Below are 21,803 nucleotides of genomic sequence, written 5' to 3' on the forward strand. Positions count from 1 at the left end.
ACAGTTTAGCCGATCCTCTGTCTCCACTGTGAACAATACTTGATCAAACCCCCTTAATTGGCACCCCATCCACCATATCGAACATTCACTCCCTCCACAACTGGCTGCAGCAACTCGCCAAGGCTTATTTGACAGCACCTCTCAAACCCGCAACCTCTACCACCTAGAAGGAAAAGGGCAGCAGGCGCACAGGAACACCACCACCTCCACGTTCCCCTCCAAGTCACATATCATTCTGATTTGGAAATATATTGCCGTTCCTTCACAGTCGCTGGTCAGAATCCAGGAACTGCTCCCTAACAGCACTGTGGGAGCACCTTCACCACACGGACTGCAGCGGTTCAAGAAGCCAACTCACCTCTGTTTGACTGTGTTCCCTTGTTCTTTTTCGTTTCATTGCTTTAAATATCAGATTACGCACACACACTCAGCTATAGTAATGCAGGATCAGCTCTTTATGGAAACCACATACTACACAACACCAGCAGAGAGCTTGGGTCTTTTTCATCCTACACCATTCCAGTATGAGCGAGCTACAGAACCAGTATTCGCTGCTGCTTTTGAGCCATGCACCATCCGATTCCAGTATATGCTACTAAAATAGTGTTCACTTACATTTCTTATAATAACTTTTACCTTTGATCACTACATTCCAATAAATCACAGTATATCAAAAGGTACATACAAATGCTAACTGAATAACAATGTAAACTAAACAACCAGGCACTCAACTTTCCTGAAATTGCTTTATTGCTGCATTCAACTCTTGCCATCGATTTTATTACTATAACACCAAATTGACGCATCCAAATATGGCTGAAAAAATCTCACACCTTGCCTCTCCTTCCCTGTGAGGACTTCCTCTGCTTTAATCTCTTACCCAATTTACAACCCATGTTCATCAGAAAGCTGTTTGCATTTTTAACCCAGCTGATCTCACAGACTGCACAGAGCAAACAATGAGGACTTCGCTCCTACAACCACTTCTCAAGAGCAATTAGCGATGGGCAATAAAGGCTGTCCTTGCCAATGATGCCAATAACCTACTCTAGGCATGTTGTAAATACATTGCATCACTGATACTTTTAGAGGAATAGAATTGAAAATAACTTAAGTTATGTTAAACCTATACTGAACCTTGGTTAGACCGCACTTGGAGTGCTGTGCACAGTTCTGCTCTCCATATTACAAAAAGGATATAACAGCACGGGAAAAAGTGCAAAAATGTATATAAGCATGGTAACAGAGCTGAGAGGTTTTACCTATCAGGAAAGATTGAACAGGCTGGGGCTTTTTTCTCTCGAAAATAGTCGGCTGAGGGGTGACCTAATAGAAATGTTCAAGATTATGAAGGGATTTGATAGGGTAGATGTAGAGAAGATGTTTCCACTTGTGTGGGAGACCAAAACTTGGGCAATAAATATAAATTATTCAATAATAAACCCAATAATGGATTAAGCTGAAACTTCTTTATTCAGAGGATGCTTAGAAGGTGGAACTCAGGATCACATGGAGTGATTGATAGATGCATTTAAGGGGAAGCAAGTTAAGTACATGAGGGAGAAAAGAATAGAAGGATATGTTGACAGGGTGAGATGAAGTAGTAAAGGTGGGAGGAGGCTCGTGTGGAACATAAGCACCGGCATGGACCTGTTGGGCGGAATGGCCTCTTTCTGTGCTGTAAAATTCTATGTAATTCTATGTGCTCAGAATTCAGCCTAGAGGCAAATTCCACCGTTGCCTTTGGTGGATTGGCTGCCTCATGGACCGCTGAGTCTCTATCCAAGGCCTGCCCCTCCCCGATATGTTGTCCTCATTGAGCTTCCGTGCCACTCCTTCCCCTTTCCTTGCTCCCCAACCAAATGGAAGCATAGAAACCTCGAAAATAGGTGCAGGAGTAGGCCATTCGGCCCTTCGAGCCTGCACCGCCATTCAATATAATCATGGCTGACCATGCAACTTCAGTATCCCATTCCTGCTTTCTCTCCATATCCCTTTAGCCGTAAGGGCCACATCTAACTCCCTTTTGAATATATCCAACGAACTGGCCCTAACAACTTTCTGCGGTAGAGAATTCCACAGGTTCACAATTCTCTGAGTGAAGAAGTTTCTCCTCATCTTACCCTTTATCCTTAGACTGTAACCCCTGGTTCTGGACTTCCCCAATATCGGGAACATTCTTCCTGCATCTAACCTGTCCAATCCCGTCAGAATTTTATATGTTTTCTCATATAAGCAAGGTTTTCTCAGCTCCATGCAACAAGTAGAAGGCTCCCGTTAAAATAGACCTGCGGAGTAGAACTGTGGGGGTACTATTGGCCTTTTACTCCCCTTCCTGTGGTCCCAGCTCCCCAGCTGAAGCATGACCCCTTCCTTTCCTCTTTCAGCTACTAATCAATTACCCGCTATCAATTTCCAGCATTTTCTGTCTCTGTTACAAATGTGGTTGTAAACTGGTGTCTGGCACTCTGTAGTGGTAGGAGACGGTAATTAATATCCTTCTCTCGCTCCCACAGCTACACCCTGCGATGGATTATTTTTGCTGACTGGCCCTTTCGGTTCATTCCATTCGATTCACTTCCCCAAGCCGTACGATCCTGACACGTTCTGCCGATGGATTATCAGGTAAATTACCGGAACACGTCAACACTCGGGGCACTATATTAGTGTGCTTCCCTGCACCTCTATTCTTTTTGTTAATTCATTCACAGGATGTGGGCATCGCTGGCAAGGCCAGCATTTATTGCCCATCCCTAATCAAGACCCAGACTTTTGCGTCAGTCCAGAGTCACGGGGACCAGACGGCCTCTGTTACCTCATTAAAGTGTGTCAGCTGTCGCTCACTGGGTAACACTCTCACCTCTGAGTCAGAAGGATCATGGGCCGAAATTGCCCTTTTCCTTAAGGCCTGTTACCGCCGGAAATCGATGGCCATGCTGCGGAGTGCAACGGCTGGCGATTTTTCGTGGAATGGCCGCCATTGTGAAAATTCCGCTCCCGCGGTGTTCTGCCAGTGACCTGCCGCCCATCCCCCCCCCCACCCGACCCACTATCGCTCCGCTGCTGACAATCCGTCCTAGTACGTCATCAGGAATTTCGCTCAAGAGGCCACTGCATCAACCGCGCCGGCAAAAACAGACGAACCACGGTAGGTGCGCTCCGTTCCCAGCGGTGGTACTGTGGGAGTGCTGCACTGTCAGATGGTGCTGTCCTTCAGTTGCGATGTTAAATTGAGGCCATGTCTGTCGTTGCAGGTGAATTTAAGAGATCGCGTGGCATTACAGGTTGAACGTCCGAAATGCGGAGTTCCAAAATTCGGAACGTTCCGGAATCCAGACACCGGGCCGATCCGTGGCGGGGTCGTCCAGAAACCGCAAAGTATTCCAAAATCCGGACTCCCCCCGACCTTCATCGGTCCGACCTCCAGCCCGACTTGCCGCGACTTCGCCCGCCCCGACCTCCGGCCCGACCTCCAGCCCTGACCCTCGGCGGCCCGACCTCCGGCCCGACCTCCAGCCCGACCTCCAGCCCTGACCCGCGGCGGCCCGACCTCCGGCCCGACCTCCGGCCCGACTTCGCCCGCCCCGACTTCGCCCTGACCCTCGGCGGCCCGACCTCCGGCCCGACCTCCGGCCCGACCTCCGGCCCGACTTCGCCCTGACCCTCGGCGGCCCGACCTCCGGCCCGACCTCCGGCCCGACCTCCGGCCCGACCTCCGGCCCGACTTCGCCCTGACCCTCGGCGGCCCGACCTCCGGCCCGACCTCCGGCCCGACCTCCAGCCCTGACCCTCGGCGGCCCGACCTCCGGCCCGACCTCCAGCCCTGACCCTCGGCGGCCCGACCTCCGGCCCGACCTCCAGCCCAACCTCCGGCCCGACCTCCAGCCCGACCTCCGGCCCGACCTCCGGCCCGACTTCGCCCGCCCCGACTTCGCCCTGACCCTCGGCGGCCCGACCTCCGGCCCGACCTCCGGCCCGACCTCCAGCCCTGACCCTCGGCGGCCCGACCTCCGGCCCGACCTCCGGCCCGACCTCCAGCCCTGACCCTCGGCGGCCCGACCTCCGGCCCGACCTCCGGCCCGACCTCCAGCCCTGACCCTTGGCGGCCCGACCTCCGGCCCGACCTCCAGCCCGACCTCCGGCCCGACCTCCGGCCCGACTTCGCCCGCCCCGACTTCGCCCTGACCCTCGGCGGCCCGACCTCCGGCCCGACCTCCGGCCCGACCTCCAGCCCTGACCCTCGGCGGCCCGACCTCCGGCCCGACCTCCGGCCCGACCTCCGGCCCGACCTCCAGCCCTGACCCTCGGCGGCCCGACCTCCGGCCCGACCTCCAGCCCGACCTCCGGCTCGACCTCCGGCCCGACCTCCGGCCCGACCTCCAGCCCGACCTCCAGCCCGACTTGCCGCAAATTCGCCCTGACCCTCGGCGGCCTGAATTCGCCTCCCCCCTCGCCCCCTTACCTCGGCTGCCCGACCCCACCTACTTCGGCCCAGGCAAAGACATTCCAAAATCCGGAAATACCCGGAATCCGGAACGGTCCCGGTCCCGAGGTTTCTGGATTTCGGACGCTCAACCTGTATTTCGAAGTAAAGCAGGGGATTTCTTCGTAGTGTCCTGGGGCTAATATTTATCTCTCAACCTACATCACAAAAAAAACAGATGGTCTGGTCATTATCACAGCGGGAGCTTACTGCAAATTAGCTGCCATGTTTCCTACGTTACAGCAGTGAATACACTGTAAAAAGAAAAGTACCTAATTGGCTCTGAAGCGTGTTGGGTCATCCTGAGGGCATGAAAGGTGTGAGTCTTTCGTTCAAGTGGCTATGCGTGCTTCTAAACTGCAACTGGGGATAGGGAGCACCCGACACAAGGTCACTCCACTCTTCACCCAACATTCACGACAGACATTCTACAGCACAAGTCACTGGATAGTGATGAGGAGCAGGAACCCTGGCTGTCTTTGTCCCTTACCTAAACCAGAGACATTGAGGCCGAATGGTATCCTTGCTGAGATCAAGAAAGAAAGAACGAAAGTCCTGCACCCCTATGGTACTTTTCAATGACCTCAGGACATCTTGAAGCACTTTACAGGCAAGGACATACGTTTTGAAGTGTAGTCATCATTGCAATGTAGGAAACGCAGCAGCCAAATTGCGCACAGCAAGCTCCCACAAACAGCAATGTGATAATGACCCAATAATCTGTTTTTGGTGATGTTGATTCAAGTAATTCAGCACAGATCAGGCATCACCCTGATGCCTGAGAGGCAGTGTTATACCATATTCACACAGGGAACATAGTTATTGCTCATCATCATCATAGGCAGTCCCTCGCAATCGAGGAAGACTCACTTCCACTCTAAAAATGAATTCTTAGGTGACTGAACAGTCCAATATGGGAATTACAGTCTCTGTCACAGGTGGGACAGACAGTGGTTGAGGGAAAGGGTGGGTGGGACTGGTTTGTCGCACGCTCCTTCCGCTGCCTGCGCTTGTTTTCTGCATGCTCTCGGCGACGAAACTCGAGGTGCTCAGTGCCCTCCCGGATGCTCTTCCTCTACTTAGGGCAGTCTTTGGCCAGGGACTCCCAGGTATTGGGATGAACGATGACCACTTTCCATCTAGTTCACCTTCTACCATCCTGTATTAACCAAGCCAGTACCATTCCTTCTATTAACATGTGTTTCTAGTGTTCCAGACAGGTTTCTGCACTATGTTTATGAATTATGATTACGATGATGAAAAGAGTGGTCATTATGGTTGAAGGGATGGAAATGGTTCTATTTTACTGATTTTAATAGAAATATGTCCCAAAGCGCTGTGCAGGAACGTTATCAGTCAAAATTTAACACTTGAGCCACATCGGGAGATATTAGGACAGGAGACCAAAAGCTTGCTCAAAGAGGTAGGTTTTCAGGAGCATCTTAAAGTGGGAGAGAGAGGTAGAGAGGCGAAGAGGTTTAGGGAGGGAGTTCCAGAACTCAGGGTCCACGGAGCTGAAGGCACGGCCACCGATGGTTTAATGAGTGAATGTCATCCTGAGCCACTGGTGAAACTTGGCACACTCCACGTCCAGATTAAGCAAATCTTCATCGAGTCTTTGGATCATTAAGCAACTCATTGGCAGCTTACAAAGTATAAAATGAGCGATGCTATAAGCTGCTTCAGGATTGGTCTGCTGTCTGTTAATGAAATCACGTCAAATTCGATGCTGCAAATTTGCTATCATTAAAATCCAGAAAATAAATATATATATATGTCGTTATTAACATCTTTCAAAAGAGAGGACAAATATATCCCCTCTATGCGAGTCTGGCCCTGGTAACATGCAGCTTGTAAGTTCGGATATTATTAACTCTTAGACTGCTGCCAGAATTATGGAAAGTCCTGCCCCCTCCCTTCCCACAACACTCCCCTCACCTCCCCTCTCAATCAAAGCAGAGGATGTCCTCACAGTCTCAAGAGCACTTTACAGCCAATGAAGTATGTTTGGAGTGTAGTCACTGTTGTAAGAACGTGAAGATAGGAAAGCAGCAACTGTACCAGACCCAGGTCAGTTCTCGGCCTAATTGGGTGGTCTGGGAATGCCCCGAGACACTCCCCCAGAGGTCGTGCATTGATTGGAGGGGGGGGAGGGGGGGGTGCCAAGGAACTGAAATTAGGGGCTGGTAAGTTTATTAGAACTCCCTAACGTCTCACTTGTGTGTGTGTGCTTGTGACTAGAGTTGAACCAGGCCTTTACATAAAGGTGGGTTTCACTGACTTCCAGACTGAGGAATGGACTGACTCCCTCAACCTGTACCAGGGGACAGGCTCCGGTAAAGAATTAATCGGTAAGCAATCAACTGCTTGGTACATTCTTAGATTAAATCTATTGTAATTTTCTTTGTGGGGTGAAGGTGAGAGGTGTTAGTGCTGGAGAATTTTTCCTATTTCAGACACCCAGGGGTGAATTCTGACGCAGTCCCACAGTTGCAATTAGCAATGCAAAGACTTATAGCCGTTCGATTCCTGCCTGCCGCCACCATCTGACCTGGGCCCTTTATTTAGGCGGCCAAGGTGCCTGCCTGACTCAGATGAGAGCTTTATTATGTTATTATCCACTCTGGGTCCAATGACGTCCATTTTACTGAGCAGGGTAGATGAGGAGGCCCTCTCAGATAAGTCAAAAGCAATTTGAGTGCTGCTGCGGACCCCATAAGGAAAGACTAGGCCTCTGCTGCCTTGGGCTCCCCTCTATCCCACCTGCAAAATGGCCCCGATGTACCCACCCGACCCGTGACTTACCTTAGGGCCAGAGGGCAGCTGCCAGAACACGTGATTTTGACCAGTCCAAAGCTGGCTAGGTGCCTCGTTCCAACTGTCAGCTGTGGCTCAGTGGGCAGCACCCTTGCCTCTGAATCAGAAGGTTGTGGGTTCAAGTCCCACTCCAGCAACTTGAGCACATAATTCTAGACTGACTCTGCAGTGCAGTGCTGAGGGAGCGCAGCACTGTCGGAGGTGCTGTCTTTCGGACGAGATGTTAAGCTGAGGTCCTGTCTGCCGTCTGAGGTGGACATAAAAGATCCCAGGGCACTATTTCGTGGGGGAATTATCCCTGGTGTCCTGGCCAATATTTATCCCTCAATCAACATAACAAAAAAACAGATTATCTGGTCATTATCACATTGCTGTCTGTGGGAGCTTGCTGTGCGCAAATTGGCTGCCGCGTTTCCCACATTACAAGCGTGACTACACTCCAAAAGTACTTCATTAACCGTAAAGCACTTTGAGAGGTCCGGTGGTCGTGAAAGGCGCTATATAAATGCAAGTCTTTCTTACTTTAAGTGTTTCGGGACGGCACCTGACTGGCAGGATGTGAATGAGGCCCGGCAGGTAAAATAGCCCAAGCCTCAAACTAATGACATCAGGTGTGTTTGACACTGACTCATTGGCTGGAACTGGCTGCCAGTTAAATCGCCCCCCTGCCACTGTCAGCACTGAGTATTTGTATAGTATAGTGAAGTGCCTCTAATCTGCCCCAATAACGTGTCTCAGTCTCGGCAGAGACAATCCTAGTGCGCCATTTCCCAATTTCAAAATGGGGTTGCCCGGCGGCCTTGCCCGGCCCGTTAATCCCGCTTGGCGCCTCGAGGCTCTCGGACGGTTCGATGCAAGTGAGGCTGGGTCCACACAGCCACCTCGTCACAGTAGGGACGGGCGATCGGCCGCACACTCCGCTGGTCAGGAGCCCGAAGGTCAGTAATCGAGCACCTCCTGGGGGAGTGGGGGGGGGGGGCGAGGCATGGGAGGGAAAGGCCTGCTCCCCCGCTGAGGTCTAACCTTGGAGTGAGCCAGCGGAGGGAAAGGCTTATGGGAGGGGAAGGAATCTCAACCTCGGCAAAAACAAATGGGAGGGGTTTGGTTTTTAACAACGATTCCCGGCATCAACTCACGCAACCCTCACCTCACTCTGTTTCCCTCAGCCTCGCTCTCAGGCTCCCATCCCGGATCGGTGAGGATTTTCTCCGACCAGGCTACGGCAGAATTCCAGACGGATAATTTCCCATCTGCTGATTTTGGTTTCAACGCAACCTTCACAGTGTTTAACCTCAGTGCCGTCAGCAGTAAGTCTGCACAATTGCCCGAAGGGAAACTTGTGTTTCATCGGAATGTAGATTGTAATTCTCTGTTCCAGCAGCTGGGTGTGAACAAGACACCAGAACAAAACAGCGATCCAGTGGCAAATCGTAATCGGTGCCCTGCCACAGGTTGGCAATCAAGAACAAGGGAACATAATCTTAAAATTAGAGCGAGACCATTTTCGGACGGAAATCAGAAAGCACCTTTTCACACAAGGGGGTAGTATAGATTTGTAACCCCCCTCCCCCAAAAGACTGTGGCTGTTGGAGGGGGATGCAATTGGAGCTTTCAAGACTGAGACCGATAGCTTTTTGTTAGGTTAGAGCTGGTAATTGGGATTAGACAGGATGACCCTTTTGTTGGACTGTGCAGATATAATGGTAAGTACTGCAGGGAATCGAATACGGCCAGGGTGATCTCCTGGACTAGTTTCGATCGCCTGGATGGGTCAGAGAGGAATTTTCCCAGATTATTTCCCCCTAAATTGGCCTGGGTTTTTATCTGTTTTTTGCCTCTCCCAGGAGATCACATGGCTCCGGTTGGGGTGGAGCGTAGAATGTTTCAGTATAAGGGGTGTCGCAGTTGTGTGAGGTGGACTGGTTGGGCTGGGTGCTCTTTGCCTTTCCGTCATTGTTCATAGGTTTATATGTAACCTTTAGGGTTGCTGACCAAGGGTCGTGAGGCTCTTTTTCGGCTGGCGTGGACACGATGGGCTGAAATGGCCTCCTTCTGCGCTGTAAATTTCTATGTTTCTATGTATTATATGGAGCAAAGGCAGGTAATTTAGTTGAGGTACAAATCAGCCACGATCTAATTGAATGGTGGGACAGGCTAGAGGGGCTGAATGGCCTCCTCCTGTTCCTAATGTTGCTATGTCAGTGCACTGCACTGCACCGTGGAGTGTTATTATGACCCTGAATATTTGTGGGGGATGTGATCCCGATAGGTATGCCCAGGGTCACGCCCGTCACCGGCACTGACCCCGGACAAAGTTTCCGGGGTCAATGGGAGGCCTCCCCCTCCCCAATATTGGGCCGTGGCTCAGCACTCCTACTGATCAGCGGGGGTGCAGACTCTCGGGCACTGATGCTCTGATTGAAACTCCCATCCATTTGGTTTCCCAGCTTGGCGGAGATGGTTAAGCTCAGACCTTGTCTACCACGCCTGGTAGATTGACAATGCCTTGGGCTCCTGCATCCATTGAGATGACCGCACGTTCCGCGGTTGACTGCAGAACATCGATGCCCTGAACCGGAACCCCACACACGTGGGTGATGGACTGCACCGCATGCTCCAACATTGTGTGGAAGATTCCTCATAAGAACATAGGAATCAGGAGCATGGTGGAGCAGGTCCCTCGTGCCTGCTCCGCCGTTCAATATCATGGTCGATCTTCGGCCTCAACTCCACTTTCCCGCCCGATCCCCATACCCCTAGGGTCCAAAAGTTTATCTAACGCAGCCTTGAACCACTCAGCATCTGCAGCCCTCTGAGGCAGAGAATCCCAAAGATTTACAACCCGCTGAGTGAAGAAATTCCTCCTCATGTCAGTCCTAATTGGCCGACCCCTTACCCTGAGACTGTGCCCCCTGGTTCTAGACTCTCCAGCCAGGTTGAAACAACCTCTCTGCATCTACCCTGTCAATCCCCCTCAGAATTTTATATCTTTCAATGCGATCACCTCTCATTCTTCTAAACTCCAGAGAGTTTAGAACCGCACAGGCAGCCTTGAGCAAATATGTTGCATATGAAGCATTGGAACGTCGGAATTGTTAGATGCATAAAGACGCAGGTCCATCCAGATCGCCTTCTACCATCCTAGTAGTCGCACGATACAACTACAATGGAGTTGTTGACTTATCGTAGCAATCAATTTCCATAAATGAGTCTACAACAGAGCCAGACATGAGGTGAGGAAAACGCCAGTGGTGGAGAGCTTGGAAACCATAGATCCACAGTCACCTGTTCCTCCACAGCTCCTTACACTCACCACACGCCATGTCTCAAATGACTCGTGCACTATTTCCCAAAATGTTATTTTCTACAGAGAGCCGCCCCCTGTTTTATGGCAGACACATCTATTCCGTCAGCTTCAGCTTTGTTTATTCAATGTTTTACTAACAAACGCACTCAGGCAAGCAGTACTTGTGTGCACACTAGGTCCGTGCAGCAGAGCTTGGTCTCCAGTCGTCTTGGTTAATCTTTGCCACTGGACCAAGACCTAGCTCTGTCAAGCCCATGTGGTGGCTGGTGTGCAACGGCCACCACACATTAAAAGAATCCACGCACAGGCATCTTCCATGCTTCAACATGTAGTTCGGGACCGGGAATATCTGGGTCCCTCATTGAAATATCGGTGAACTCATCCCTTTTTGGTGTGGATGCGGGTCATCCTCGATACGAGGGACTGCCTAATACGACTAATACTTACTGGGAGAACTGACTGAATGGTCAGTAATCATTTAGCTTGGGGTTTACTCTCAGGTCACAAAACAGTGCCGATGTGTTTAATGCTGTGATTGCCATTATCTCTGTCTGTAGATCAGGAGAAAATAAACTGCAAGTTTCAAGACGGACTTTGCTATTGGAGACAAGATCCATTGGACGACGGTGATTGGGAGAGACTCAGTGGACCTTCCTACCCACCCCTAACTGGCCCGACTGATGATCACACGTATGGAAACCAATCAGGTAGTAATGAACCTGTTGTAACCATAACACAGAATTACACCGAGTGCACAGCACAGAAACAGGTCGGTGCCGATGTTTATGCTCCAGGAGAGCCTCCTCCCACCGTTCCCCATCTCACCCTATCAGCACATCCCTCTAGTCCTTTCTCCTTCAAGTAATTTTCTAACTTCAATACTTCAACGCATCGATACTATTCGCCTCAACCACTCCCTGTGGCAGCGAGTTCCACATTCTCACCGCTCTCTGGGTAAAGACGTTTCTTCTGAATTCCCGATTGGATTTATTAATCACCATCTTATACTGATGGCCTCCAGCTTTGGTCTCCCCACAATTGGAAACATTTTCTCGACATCGACCCAATCAAACCTTTTCGTAATTTTAAAGACCGTTATTAGGTCAGCCTTCTCTTTTCTATATGTGAACAAAGCACATATCATCATCATCATCATAGGCAGTCCCTCGGAATCGAGGAAGACTTGCTTCCACTCTTAAAATGAGTCCTTAGTTGGCTGAACAATACGAGAGCCACAGTCCCTGTCACAGGTGGGACAGACAGTGGTTGAAGGAAAGGGTGGGTGGGACAGGTTTGCCGCACGCTCCTTCCGCTGCCTGCACTTGGTTTCTGCACGCTCTCGGCGACGAGACTCGAGGTGCTCAGCGCCCTCCCGGATGCTCTTCCTCCACTTAGGGCGGTCTTTGGCCAGGGACTCCCAGGTGTTGGTGGATGTTGCACTTTATCAGGGAGGCTTTGAGGGTGTCCTTGTAACGTTTCCTCTGTCCACCTTTGGCTCGTTTGCCATGAAGGAGCTCGGAGTCGAGCGCTTGCTTTGGGAGTCTCAGGTTAGGCATGTGAACAATGTGGCCTACCCAGCGGAGCTGATCAAGTGTGGTCAGTGCTTCAATGCTGGGGATGTTGGCCAGGCAGTGGGAGCAAGGCAAGTGGGTGGCTCACTCCAAACATGCTGGAGTCTCACAGGGCAAAGCAAGGGACCCCTCTGGCTCCCTTTTCTCCCCTGATTTGACCTCTACAACAATATAACCACAGCTCATCTCTGAAAATGGCACGGAAGGTGAGGGCTCTGGAGTTCCTTTGGATCATGGAAGGGCCCAGGCCACAGTTGACAACAGCTCCAGCATGATCAGAATTAAGGTTAAGAGATTAAGCCAGCCTTCCATCTCCCACCCTCTGTAAACTAGAGGGGATTCAAAACTCTGCTGCCTGTGTCCTAACTCGCACCAAGTCCTGTTCACCCATCACCTCTGTAATGGAGGCATGTGAAAAAGGAACGGCAGTAATCATGGGGGATTTCAACCTACATATCGATTGGTCAAATCAAATCGCACGGGGTAGCCTTGAGGAGGAATTCATAGAATGCATACGGGATTGTTTCTAAGAACAGTATGTTACAGAACCTACAAGGGAGCAAGCTATCTTAGATCTGGCCCTGTGTAATGAGACAGGAATAATAAACAATCTCCTAGTAAAAGATCCTCTCGGAATGAGTGATCACAGTATGGTTGAATTTGTAATACAGATTGAGGGTGAGGAAGTAGTGTCTCAAATGAGCAAACAAAGGGGACTACAGTGGGATGAGGGCAGAGTTGGCTAAAGTAGACTGGGAACACAGACTAAATGGTGGCACAATTGAGGAACAGTGGAGGACTTTTAAGGAGCTCTTTCATAGTACTCAACAAAAATATATTCCAGTGAAAAAGAAGGGTGGTAAGAGAAGGGATAACCAGCCGTGGATAACCAAGAAAATAAAGGAGAGTATCAAATTAAAAACCAATGCGTATAAGGTGGCCAAGGTTAGTGGGAAACTAGAAGATTTGGAAAATTTTAAACGACAGCAAAGAATGACTAAGAAAGCAATAAAGAAAGGAAAGATAGATTACGAAAGTAAACTTGCGCAAAACATAAAAACAGATAGTAAAAACTTTTACCAATATATAAAATGGAAAAGAGTGACTAAAGTAAATGTTGGTCCCTTAGAAGATGAGAAGGGGGATTTAATAATGGGAAATGTGGAAATGGCTGAGACCTTAAACAATTATTTTGCTTCGGTCTTCACAGTAGAAGACACAAAAACCATGCCAAAAATTACTGGTCACGGGAATGTGGGAAGGGAGGACCTTGAGACAATCACTATCACTAGTGGGGTAGTGCTGGACAGGCTAATGGGACTCAAGGTAGACAAGTCCCCTGGTCCTGATGAAATGCATCCCAGGGTATTAAGAGATGGCGGAAGTTATAGCAGATGCATTCGTTATAATTTACCAAAATTCTCTGGACTCTGGGGAGGTGCCATCGGACTGGAAAGCAGCTAATGTAACGCCTCTGTTTAAAAAAGGGGGCAGACAAAAGGCAGGTAACTATAGGCCGGTTAGTTTAACATCTGTAGTGGGGAAAATGCTTGAAGCTATCATTAAAGAAGAAATAGCGGGACATCTTGATAGGAATAGTGCAATCAAGCAGACACAACATGGATTCATGAAGGGGAAATCGTGTGTAACTAATTTACTGGAATTCTTTGAGGATGTAACGAGGATCGAGGTGCACCGATGGATGTGGTGTATTTAGATTTCCAAAAGGCATTCGATAAGGTGCCACACAAAAGGTTACTGCAGAAGATAAAGGTACGCGGAGTCAGAGGAAATGTATTAGCATGGATCGAGAATTGGCTGGCTAACAGAAAGCAGAGAGTCGGGATAAATGGATCCTTTTTGGGTTGGAAATCGGTGGTTAGTGGTGTGCCACAGGGATCGGTGCTGGGACCGCAACTGTTTACAATATACATAGATGACCTGGAAGAGGGGACAGAGTGTAGTGTAACAAAATTTGCAGATGGCACAAAGATTAGTGGGAAAGCGGGTTGTGTAGAGGACACAGAGAGGCTGCAAAGAGATTAAGCGAATGGGCTAAGGTTTGGCAGATGGAATACAATATCGGAAAATGTGAGGTCATCCACCTTGGGAAAAAAAACAGTAAAAGGGAATATTATTTGAATGGGGAGAAATTACAACATGCTGCGGTGCAGAGGGACCTGGGGGTCCTTGTGCATGAAACTCTTTTAGAGTCTACCTGCAAAAACATAAAACATTAAACCGTGCCACCCGACCTGGGTGACACACCAGACATTTACAAGGCCCTTTTTTCCTTTTTTTTGTTTTTTTTTTGTGTTTTTCTTTTTTTTTTTGGTTTTTTTTTTGGGCGCTAAAATCACATTTTTCCAGTGCCCCCTATAAAAGGGAAGGGGACACTAAAAGCACCGGCAATTAAAACAAATTAAACTTTAAAACATAAAATCAAATTAAAATTTGGATCTCAAAAAGTTAGTTTGCAGGTGCAGCAGGTAATCAGGAAGGCGAATGGAATGTTGGCCTTCATTGCGAGAGGGATGGAGTACAAAAGCAGGGAGGTCCTGCTGCAACTGTACAGGGTATTGGTGAGGCCGCACCTGGAGTACTGCGTGCAGTTTTGGTCACCTTACTTAAGGAAGGATATACTAGCTTTGGAGGGGGTACAGAGACGATTCACTAGGCTGATTCTGGAGATGAGGGGGTTATCTTATGATGATAGATTGAGTAGACTGGGTCTTTACTCGTTGGAGTTCAGAAGGATGAGGGGTGATCTTATAGAAACATTTAAAATAATGAAAGTGATAGACAAGATAGAGGCAGAGAGGTTGTTTCCACTGGGAGGGGAGACTAGAACTAGGGGGCAAAGCCTCAAAATATGGGGGAGCCAATTTAAAACCGAGTTGAGAAGGAATTTCTTCTCCCAGAGGGTTGTGAATCTGTGGAATTCTCTGCCCAAGGAAGCAGTTGAGGCTAGCTCATTGAATGTATTCAAATCACAGATAGATAGATTTTTAAACAATAAGGGAATTAAGGGTTACGGGGAGCGGGCGGGTAAGTGGAGCTGAGTCCACGGCCAGATCAGCCATGATCTTGTTGGGTGGCGGAGCAGGCTCGAGGGGCTAGATGGCCTACTCCTGTTCCTAATTCTTATGTTCTTATGTTCTTATTAATATTGGGAAGGTCTGGAACCAGGGGTCACAGTCTGGGGATAGGGGTGGGCCATTTAGGACCGAGATGAAGAGAAACTTGTTCACCCGGAGAGTGGTGAACCTGTGGAATTCTCTGCCACAGAGAGTTGTTGGAGCCAATTCGCTAGATGTATTCAAAAAGAAGTTAGATGTCGTCCTTACTACTGGGGGGATCGGGGTTTATGGCGAGAAAGCAGGAATGGGATACTGAGGTTGCATGTTCAGCCATGAACTCATTGAATGGCGGTGCAGGCTCGAAGGGCCGAATGGCCTACTCCTGCACCTATTTTCTGTTTCTATGTTTCTATGTTTCTGTGTGCTCGCTGACCTGCATTGATTTCCAGTTAGGCAACGCCTCGATTTTGAAATTCTCACCTTCATTTTCCAATCTCTCCATGGCCTCGCCCCTCCCTATCTCTGTAATCTCCTCCAGCCCCTACAAACCCCCGAGATCTCTACGTTCCTCTAATTCTGGCCTCCTGCACATCCCTGATTGTCATCGCTCCACCATCGATGGCCGCGCCTTCAGCTGCCGAGCTCCTAAGCTCTGGAACTCCCTCCCTAAGCCTCTCCGCCGCTCCACTTTTCCTCCTTTAAGTCGCTCCTTAAAACCTACTTTTATGACAAAGCTTTTGGTCACCTGTCATAATATCTCCTTATGTGGCTCGCTGTCAAATTTTGTTTGATAATCGCTCCTGTAAAGCACCCTGGGATGTTTCACTCTGTTAAAGGCGCTATATTAATACAAGTTGTTGTTGTTGTTGGAAAGAGACTAATTGTGTTTGCCACTACTGTTCCTCGTTCATTGAATGCAACCCTCCCCCACAAATTATACAGTCCAGAAGATCACTATGTTACAAGCCTATTTCCTATTAGCACCAAAACAGCTGGCAGCTAGGAGTAGGTGGATGAGTTTTGCCACCAAGTCTGTTCCTGCAGTTGACCTGGAGGGAGAGCAGTGTCCTGCTGTGAGAGTGTGTGCTATTGTAAATAATGTGTGGCAACATCTCCCCCTACTGACTTCAACCTAAAATTGCAGCTACACGTGGAGCTTTTTCTGTGTTTTGTTCCTCACGGCCCAATAATTTCATGAACTAGCTTTACAAGTCAACCTCTGACAGAAGACTGCCCTGTGGAAATGGAGGATAGCGACCAGTCCTCAAATCTCCTTTCAATGTTTCCTGTAGCTGTGGCTCAGTCAGTAGCACTCTTGGTTCAAATCCCACTCCAGAGACTTGAGCACATAATCCAACCTGACACGCCCAGTGCAGTACTGAGGGAGTGCTGCCCTGTTGGAGGTGCCGTCTTTCAGGTGAGATGTTAAACCGAGGCCCCATCTGCCCTCGCAGCTTGGATATAAAATATTCCATGGCACTATTTCGAAGAAGAGCAGGGGAGTTCACCCTGGTGTCCTGGGTCAATATTTATCCCTCAACCAACAGCACTAAAAACAGATTATCGGGTCATGATCTCATTACTGTTTTTGGGACTGTGCTGTGTGCAAATTGACTGCCGCATTTCCTACATTAACTAAGACCGCCTATTTCCACCTCCATAATATCGGCCGATTCCGCCCCTGCCTCTGCTCGTCTGCCGCTGAAACCCTCATCCATGCCTTTGTTGCCTCCAGACTTGACTATTCCAATGCACTCCTGGCTGGCCTCCCACATTCTACCCTACGGAAACTTGAGCTCATCCAAAACTCTGCTGCGCTTGTCCAAACTCACACCAAGTCCCGTTCACCCATCTTCCCTGTGCTCGCTGACCTAGATTGGCTCCCGGTTAAGATTTTAAAATTCTCATCCATGTTTTCAAATCCTTTCATCACCTCTCGCTCTTCCCTATAATCTCCTCCAGCCCCATAACCCCCCAACCCCGAGATATCTGCACTCCTCTGATTCTGGTCTCGTGACCATTCCTGATTATAATCGCTCAACTATTGGTGGCCGTGCCTTCTGTTGACTGGGCCCTAAGCTCGGGAACTCCCTCCCAAAACCTCTCCGCCTCTCTACCTCTCTTTCCTCCTTCAAGACGCTCCTTAAAATCTCCCTCTTTGACCAAGCTTTTGGTCATCTGTCTTAATATCTCCTTATGTGGCTCAGTGTCAATCTGGCAAGGAATTAAATCTCCACTGTATCTTTAATGCAGTCTATTCACTTGCTGTATGGAACCACTGCTAACCCCGCCCCCTAACACCATTCCCTTGCTATTTAATACTGGAGAGCTAGAAAATCAGAGAGAGCGGCACTGAATCTGAGCTGGATCATAATCCTACAGCCAGGCAGGATATGTCCATGGAAACATATTAAGACAGTTGAGGGCCCCAGCTTGGGCTGTGAATGATTCCTGGATGATATCATGAGTGTTGTGCACGCAATTAGACTGAGTACTGTTTAACTCCAAGAGGTATGACCTTGGCTCTGCTTTATTAAGGCCCAAAGTGACTAATATACAAAATGGCTGGCCTTTTATACTTGGGCTGCACACACGTGCGTGCAGCCCAATGGCCTCCAACAGTGATGCCACCTAGTGGCTAGTGATCCCAAAAGTACATACATGACAATGAGTATCACTAATCTATCACTAGGGTGTATTGACCAAGTGCTTCCTCGATTGAAAAGCTAGGCTCTCGCGAACTGGTTTGAATGAAAAGAAAAAAGATTTCTATAATACCTTTCACGACCTCAGGATGTCCCAAAGCACTTTGCAGCGACAGAAATACTTTTGGAGTGCAGTCACTGTTGTAATGTAGGAAACGCGGCAACCAATTTGCGCACAGCAAGCTCCCACACACAGCAATGTGATAATGACCGATAATCTGTTTTAGTGATGTTGATTGAGGGATAAATATTGGCCCACGACACCGAGGATATCTCCCCTGCAAAATAGTGCCCTAGGATTTTTTACGTCCACCCGAGAGGGCAGATGGGGCCCCGGTTTAATGTTTCATCCGAAAGACGGCACCGCCGACAGTGCAGCACTCCCTCTGTACTACACTGGAGTGTTAGGCTGGATTTTTTTATGCTCAAGTCGCTGGACTGGGACTTGAACCCACAATCTTTCTGACTCAGAGGCAAGAGTGCTGCCCACTGAGCCACAGCTGAGATAAGTGTCGACAGAAAGCTTCCATGTCAATGGAAAGTTTCTCCGCCCCCCCCCACCCCCACCCCACCGCCTTCGTCACCATTGACGGCCATGCCATCAGCCACGTAGACCCCAGGCTCTGCAATTCCCTGCCTGAACCTTTCCCCCTCCCTTTCCTCTTTAAGATGCTGCTTAAAACCCACCTCTTTGACCAAGTACCCTCCTTCTTTAGTTAGGTGTCCATTCCATGTCCCATTAAGTTTGTGAAGTTGGATGTTTTTCTACATTAAAGGCACTATAAGTTACTATTGTTGTTATGCTATCTTGACGACTGTTCCTTAATTCCAGGCTATTATATTGTAACACCAATGCGACCATTCAATAAAATCAGAACAATCCGTCTCACCAGCCCTGTATTATCTGTCAAGCCCGAGCCATCGTGTCTCAGTTTCTGGTAGGTAAAGAGCCCCAGGCTGATTTTTTATTGAGAGACCAAGTGAAGACCCAAGGCCCATCTGCCACCAGGAGTTGAAAGAGTAAAAGAGAAGATGAAGTTCCCCGGAAGTAGTGATGAGATGAGGCCAAGTCTGGCTTTTTAAGAGACTATCGGAAGATAGAGACACTGAGGATTGTAGTGTGTGCACATGAGTGTGAGTGTCTGTTTGGGCCTGTAAGTGTGTGTTAGTGAGTTTGTGTGGGTGTAAGTGTGAGTGTTTGGACATATAAGTGTGTGTTAGTGAGTGTGTGTGCCCAGAGAGGCATGAGTTTGGGGCCCAGAAGAGGTGAGGGCCCAGGGGCAGCACGGGCCAGCCCACATTGCGATATGTGTGCGCACTAGGTCCGTGCAGCAGAGCAGGTCTCCAGACGTCTTGGGTAATCCTTGCCACTGGACCACGACCTAGCTCTGTCAAGCCCATATGGTGGCTGATGTGCAAACGGCCACCACACGTTAAAAACATCCACGCACAGGCATCTTCCACCCTTCAACATGTAGTTCAGGACCTGGAATATTAGGTCCTTCATTGAAACACCTGTGAACTCATCTCTTTTTGGCATGGAAGCAAATCACCACGTTTCGAGAGACTGCCTATGATGTGTTTGGACATGTAAGTGTGTGTTAGTGCGTTTGCGTATAAGTAAGTGTTTGAGTAAAGTGAAAAGGGGAGGTGCAAAGAGACCTGGGTGTCATGGTACATCAGTCATTGAAGGTTGGCATGCAGGTGCAGCAGGCGGTTAAGAAAGCAAATGGCATGTTGGCCTTCATAGCAAGGGGATTTGAGTACAGGGGCAGGGAGGTGTTGCTACAGTTGTACAGGGCATTGGTGAGGCCACACCTGGAGTATTGTGTACAGTTTTGGTCTCCTAACCTGAGGAAGGACATTCTTGCTATTGAGGGAGTGCAGCGAAGGTTCACCAGACTGATTCCCGGGATGGCGGGACTGACCTATCAAGAAAGACTGGATCAACTGGGCTTGTATTCACTGGAGTTCAGAAGAATGAGAGGGGACCTCATAGAAACATTTAAAATTCTGACGGGGTTAGACAGGTTAGATGCAGGAAGAATGTTCCCAACGTTGGGGAAGTCCAGAACCAGAGGTCACAGTCTAAGGATAAGGGGTAAGCCATTTAGGACCGAGATGCGGAGGAACTTCTTCACCCAGAGAGTGGTGAACCTGTGGAATTCTCTACCACAGAAAGTTGTTGAGGCCAATTCACTAAATATATTCAAAAAGGAGTTGGATGAGGTCCTTACTACTAGGGGGATCAAGGGGTATGGCGAGAAAGCAGGAATGGGGTACTGAAGTTGAATGTTCAGCCATGAACTCATTGAATGGCGGTGCAGGCTAGAAGGGCCGAATGGCCTACTCCTGCACCTATTTTCTATGTTTCTATGTTTCTATAGATAGACTCAGTGAGTGGTCAATAAGGTGGCAGATGAAGTATAATATATGGAAATGGGAGGTTATTCACTTTGGTAGGAAGAATAGAAAAACAGAGTACTTTTTTAAATGGTAAGAAACTATTAAATGTTGGTGTTCAGAGAGATTTGGGTTTCCTTGTACAGGAAACAAAGAGAGTTATCATGCAGGTACAGCAAGTAATTAGGAAGGCAAAAGGCATGTTGGTCTTTATTGCTAAAGGGTTGGAGTACAAGAGTAAGGAAGTCTTGCTACAATTGTACAGGGCCTTGGTGAGACCACACCTGGAGTACTCTGCACAGTTTTGGTCTCCTTATCTAAGGAAGGAGACCAGAGGAGGTGCAACAAAGGTTCACTAGATTGATCCTGGGGATGAAAGGGTTGCCCTATGAGGAGAAATTGAGTAGATTGGTCCTATACTCTCGAGAGTTTAGAAGAATGAGAGGTGATCTCATTGAAACATATAAGTTTCTGAGGGGGATTAACAGGGTAGAATGCAGAGAGGCTGTTCCCCCCTAAATGGGGAGTCTAGAACTAGGGGGCATAGTCTCAGAAGAAGGGGGCACACATTTAGACTGAGATGAGGGGGCATTTCTTCACTCAGAGCGTTGTGAATTTTTGGAATTCTCTTATTGAATGGCGAAGCAGGCTCGAGGGGCAGTATGGTCTACTCCTGCTCCTATTTCTTATGTTAGTGTGTAAGTGTGTTTAGACATGTAAGTGTGTGTTATTGTGTGTGTATGTGTGTGTTTGAACATGTAAGTGTGTGTTCCTGTGTGTGTATAAGTGTGTGTTTCGACATGTAAGTGTGTGTTTGTGTGTGTGTATTTGGGAGTATAACTGTGTGTTAGTGCGATAGTGAGTATGTGTGTTAGTGTGTGAGTGTGTTTGGTGATGTAAGTGTGTGTTAGTGAGTTTGTCTGCGAGTGTGTGTGTAAGAGTGTGAGTGTGTGGGTGAGTGTGTGAGTGTATGAGTATATGTGTGTGTGTAAGAGTGTGAGTGTGTGGGTGAGTGTGTGTGTAAGAGTGTGAGTGTTTGAGCATAGGAACGGGTTTTGCCGTGATGCCACCACGATGGGCAGATGGCCAACACTCGCTGCCCAGGCCCACGTTTGAATATTAGTTGTGTGGGCGAAGACTTCCAGCAACCAATGAGTCAGCATCTGGCAGTGAGGGGGAAGCATAGTCCAAGATAATAAATAATTCATTGTGACTGAGCGATAATGTATCAGATGAACTGAATTTACCAAATTCCTGTTTATGACATTTATAAAACATTGTACAACAGACGCTGTCAATCATCCCTGGAGCACCACACTTTAGGAAGGATGTCAAGGCCTTGGAGAGGACACAGGAGAGATTTAGGAGAATGGAACCAGGGATGCAAGACTTCGGTTATGTAAAGTCTGGAGAAGCTGGGGTTCTTCCCCTCAGAGC

General features: G+C 48.7%; 1 protein-coding gene across 1 annotated transcript in view; it reads left to right on the forward strand.

The window, feature by feature from the left end:
* Positions 1–21,803, forward strand: part of tmprss15 (transmembrane serine protease 15) — a gene marked incomplete at its 5' end in the record, with an annotated part of 92,091 nt that overhangs the window by 14,041 nt on the left and 56,247 nt on the right. Inside the window, 5 exons of the mRNA XM_070892673.1 lie at positions 2,517–2,625; positions 6,725–6,834; positions 8,467–8,607; positions 11,165–11,314; positions 18,796–18,901. Of these exons, the coding sequence (XP_070748774.1) occupies positions 2,517–2,625; positions 6,725–6,834; positions 8,467–8,607; positions 11,165–11,314; positions 18,796–18,901 (616 nt within the window). The remainder of the gene's footprint in view (positions 1–2,516; positions 2,626–6,724; positions 6,835–8,466; positions 8,608–11,164; positions 11,315–18,795; positions 18,902–21,803) is intronic.

The sequence above is a fragment of the Pristiophorus japonicus genome, chromosome 11 (genome assembly GCF_044704955.1).
Source record: "Pristiophorus japonicus isolate sPriJap1 chromosome 11, sPriJap1.hap1, whole genome shotgun sequence".
Taxonomy (NCBI): Eukaryota; Metazoa; Chordata; class Chondrichthyes; family Pristiophoridae; genus Pristiophorus; species Pristiophorus japonicus.